Raw genomic sequence first — 4706 nt, forward strand, 5'->3', positions numbered from 1 at the left:
TGTTACATCACTGGAGTCAACGCTACTGTTACATCACTATAGTCAACGCTACTGTTACATCACTGGAGTCAACGCTACTGTTACATCACTATAGTCAACGCTACTGTTACATCACTATAGTCAACGCTACTGTTACATCACTATAGTCAACGCTACTGTTACATCACTATAGTCAACGCTACTGTTACATCACTGGAGTCAATGCTACTGTTACATCACTGGAGTCAATGCTACTGTTACATCACTGGAGTCAATGCTACTGTTACGTCACTATAGTCAACGCTACTGTTACATCACTATAGTCAACGCTACTGTTACATCACTGGAGTCCACACTACTGTTACATCACTATAGTCAACGCTACTGTTACATCACTATAGTCAACGCTACTGTTACATCACTGGAGTCAACGCTACTGTTACATCACTATAGTCAACGCTACTGTTACATCACTGGAGTCAACGCTACTGTTACATCACTATAGTCAACGCTACTGTTACATCACTATAGTCAACGCTACTGTTACATCACTGGAGTCAACGCTACTGTTACATCACTATAGTCAACGCTACTGTTACATCACTGGAGTCAACGCTACTGTTACATCACTATAGTCAACGCTACTGTTACATCACTGGAGTCAATGCTACTGTTACATCACTATAGTCAACGCTACTGTTACATCACTGGAGTCAACGCTACTGTTACATCACTATAGTCAATGCTACTGTTACATCACTGGAGTCAATGCTACTGTTACATCACTGGAGTCAATGCTACTGTTACATCACTGGAGTCAACGCTACTGTTACATCACTGGAGTCAATGCTACTGTTACATCACTATAGTCAACGCTACTGTTACATGACTGGAGTCAACGCTACTGTTACATCACTGGAGTCAACGCTACTGTTACCTCAATGGAGTCAACGCTACAGTTACATCACTATAGTCAACGCTACTGTTACATCACTGGAGTCAACGCTACTGTTACATCACTATGGTCAACGCTACTGTTACATCACTGGAGTCAACGCTACTGTTACATCACTATAGTCAACGCTACTGTTACATCACTATAGTCAACGCTACTGTTACATCACTATAGTCAACGCTACTGTTACACATCACTATAGTCAACGCTACTGTTACATCACTGGAGTCAATGCTACTGTTACATCACTGGAGTCAACGCTACTGTTACATCACTATAGTCAACGCTACTGTTACATCACTATAGTCAACGCTACTGTTACATCACTGGAGTCAACGCTATTGTTACATCACTGGAGTCAACGCTACTGTTACATCACTGGAGTCAATGCTACTGTTACATCACTGGAGTCAACGCTACTGTTACATCACTATAGTCAACGCTACTGTTACATCACTGGAGTCAACGCTACTGTTACATCACTGGAGTCAACGCTACTGTTACATCACTGGAGTCAATGCTACTGTTACATCACTATAGTCAACGCTACTGTTACATCACTGGAGTCAACGCTACTGATACATCACTATAGTCAACGCTACTGTTACATAAACTGGAGTCAACGCTACTGTTACATCACTATAGTCAATGCTACTGTTACATCACTGGAGTCAATGCTACTGTTACATCACTATAGTCAACGCTACTGTTACATCACTATAGTCAACGCTACTGTTACATCACTATAGTCAACGCTACTGTTACATCACTGGAGTCAATGCTACTGTTACATCACTGGAGTCAATGCTACTGTTACATCACTATAGTCAACGCTACTGTTACATCACTATAGTCAACGCTACTGTTACATCACTATAGTCAACACTACTGTTACATCACTGGAGTCAATGCTACTGTTACATCACTGGAGTCATTGCTACTGTTACATCACTATAGTCAATGCTAATGTTACATCACTGGAGTCAATGCTACTGTTACATCACTGGAGTCAATGCTACTGTTACATCACTGGAGTCAATGCTACTGTTACATCACTGGAGTCAATGCTACTGTTACATCACTACAGTCAACGCTACTGTTACATCACTGGAGTCAATGCTATTGTTACATCACTGGAGTCAATGCTACTGTTACATCACTGGAGTCAATGCTACTGTTACATCACTGGAGTCAATGCTACTGTTATATCACTGGAGACAATGCTACTGTTACATCACTGGAGTCAATGCTACAGTTATGTCATTGGAGTCAATGCTACTGTTGCATCACTGGAGTCAGTTCTACGTTTTACATTCCTGGATTCAATGCTACTGTTACAACACTGGAGTCAATTGTACTGTTACATCATTGGAGTCAATGCTACAGTTATGTCACTGGAGTCAATGCTACTGTTACATCACTGGAGTCAATTCTACTGTTATATCACTGGTGTCAATGTTACTGTTACATTCCTGGATTCAATGCTACTGGTACATCGCTAGAGTCAATGCTACTGTTGTATCATTGGAGTCCATTCTACTGTTACATCATTTTAGTCTATCTCTAAAGTGTCCATCTGTCTCTCCGTCTCTCTCTCTCTCTCTCTCTCTGTATCTCTCCCTCTCTGTATCTCTCTCTCGCTCTCTCTGTATCTCTCTCTCTCTCTGTATCTTTGTATCTCTCCCTCTCTGTATCTCTCTCTCTCTCTCTCTCTCTCTCTCTCTGTATCTCTCACTCTCTCTCTCTGTATCTTTGTATCTCTCCCTCTCTGTATCTCTCTCTCTCTGTCTGTCTCTCCCTCTCTGTATCTCTCTCTCTCTCTCTCTCTCTCTGTATCTCTCTCTGTATCTCTCTCTGTATCTCTCTCTATCTCTCTGTATCTCTCACTCTCTCTCTCTCTCTGTATCTCTCTCTCTCTCTCTGTGTATCTCTCGCTCTCTCTCTCTCTTTATCTCTGTATCTCTCTCGCTCTCTGTATCTCTTTATCTCTCTCTCTGTATCTCTGTATCTCTGTCTCTCTCTCTCTCTCTCTCTCTGTATCTCTCGCTCTCTCTCTCTCTGTATCTCTGTATCTCTCTCTCTCTCTCTGTATCTCTCGCTCTCTCTCTCTCTGTATCTCTGTATCTCTCTCGCTCTCTGTATCTCTTTATCTCTCTCTCTGTATCTCTATATCTCTGTCTCTCTCTCTCTGTATCTCTGTATCTCTCGCTCTCTCTCTGTATCTCTCTCTCTCTGTATCTCTCTCTCTCTCTGTATCTCTCTCTCTCTGTATCTCTCGCTCTCTCTCTCTCTGTATCTCTGTATCTCTCTCGCTCTCTGTATCTCTTTATCTCTCTCTCTGTATCTCTGTATCTCTGTCTCTCTCTCTCTCTCTCTCTGTATCTCTCGCTCTCTCTCTCTCTGTATCTCTGTATCTCTCTCTCTCTCTGTATCTCTGTATCTCTCTCTCTCTGTATCTCTCTCTCTCTCTGTATCTTGCTCTCTCTCTCTCTCTGTATCTCTGTATCGCTCTCTCTCTCTGTATCTCTCTCTCTCTCTCTGTATCTCTGTATCTCTCTCTCTGTATCTCTCTCTCTCTCTCTCTGTATCTCTCGCTCTCTCTCTCTCTGTATCTCTGTATTTCTCTCTCTCTCTCTCGGTATCTCTCTCTGTATCTCTCTCCCTCCCTCTCTCTCTCTCTGTATCTCTCTCCCTCCTCTCTCTCTCTCTCTCTCTGTATCTCTCGCTCTCTCTCTCTCTGTATCTCTGTATTTCTCTCTCTCTCTCTCTCTCGGTATCTCTCTCTCTCTGTATCTCTCTCCCTCCCTCTCTCTCTCTGTATCTCTCTCCCTCCCTCTCTCTCTCTGTATCTCTCTCCCTCCCTCTCTCTCTCTCTCTGTATCTCTCTCTCTCTCTCTCTGTATCTCTCGCTCTCTCTCTCTCTGTATCTCTGTATTTCTCTCTCTCTCTCGGTATCTCTCTATTTCTCTCTCTCTCTCTCGGTATCTCTCTCTCTGTATCTCTCTCCCTCCCTCTCTCTCTCTCTCTCTCTCGGCCTCTGTCTCAGATGTGTCAGAGAGAAGCTCAGGTAAAGGACAGGGTGTGTGCCGTGGCCATGACCGACTCCGTCCACAACATCTGGCACCAGGATGCCAGCAAGAGCATCCAGGAGTGGCTGCAGCAGGTGAGATGACACACACACATACACACACATACATACACATACACACACTAACACCAATGTTAAATTACTTTCAGTGGCTGGACCACAGTGACAGCACGAGGCAATATGTAGCCAAACAGGTTGTATTATTCTCAGATTCCCGATTTGCTATAACCACACACATCCTATTTCCTATGTTAGAGAGCAGAGCAGAGCACAGGCTACGGTAGCACCACATGTCCAGCTACAAGCCAGTGGTTTGGAGGTTTTTTCTGATCCCTCCAACCCTCACCTCCTTGTTTTTCTTTTCTGTTGCTGACGGATGTCAATAAATAAGCCAGACGGTTGTTCTTCTCCAGTGTGTCTGTGTTTGTGTGGGTCGCTTCATTTTAGCTCTCGCCCTTTCTGGTGTGACCTCTGCCATAGACAGCACCTGGGCTCACTCAGTATGCACATACAGATGAGAGCCACAGCCACCGCCAGGACTACAGGGAAGCGAGAGATGCAAATGTCACACACACACAGTCACACACAGTCACACACATATACCAGCACACACACAGTCACACACATATACCAGCACACACACAGTCACACACATATACCAGCACACACACAGTCACACACATA

At 43.9% G+C, this 4706-nt stretch overlaps 1 protein-coding gene across 1 annotated transcript in view; it reads left to right on the plus strand.

The window, feature by feature from the left end:
- LOC124033048 (cotranscriptional regulator FAM172A homolog) overlaps positions 1-4490 on the plus strand; it is a 301295-nt gene extending 296805 nt beyond the window's left edge. Inside the window, exons 9-10 of the mRNA XM_046344970.1 lie at positions 3981-4097; positions 4470-4490. Of these exons, the coding sequence (XP_046200926.1) occupies positions 3981-4097; positions 4470-4490 (138 nt within the window). The remainder of the gene's footprint in view (positions 1-3980; positions 4098-4469) is intronic.
- The last annotated feature ends 216 nt before the right edge of the window (positions 4491-4706 follow it).

The sequence above is a fragment of the Oncorhynchus gorbuscha genome, linkage group LG04 (genome assembly GCF_021184085.1).
Source record: "Oncorhynchus gorbuscha isolate QuinsamMale2020 ecotype Even-year linkage group LG04, OgorEven_v1.0, whole genome shotgun sequence".
Taxonomy (NCBI): Eukaryota; Metazoa; Chordata; class Actinopteri; order Salmoniformes; family Salmonidae; genus Oncorhynchus; species Oncorhynchus gorbuscha.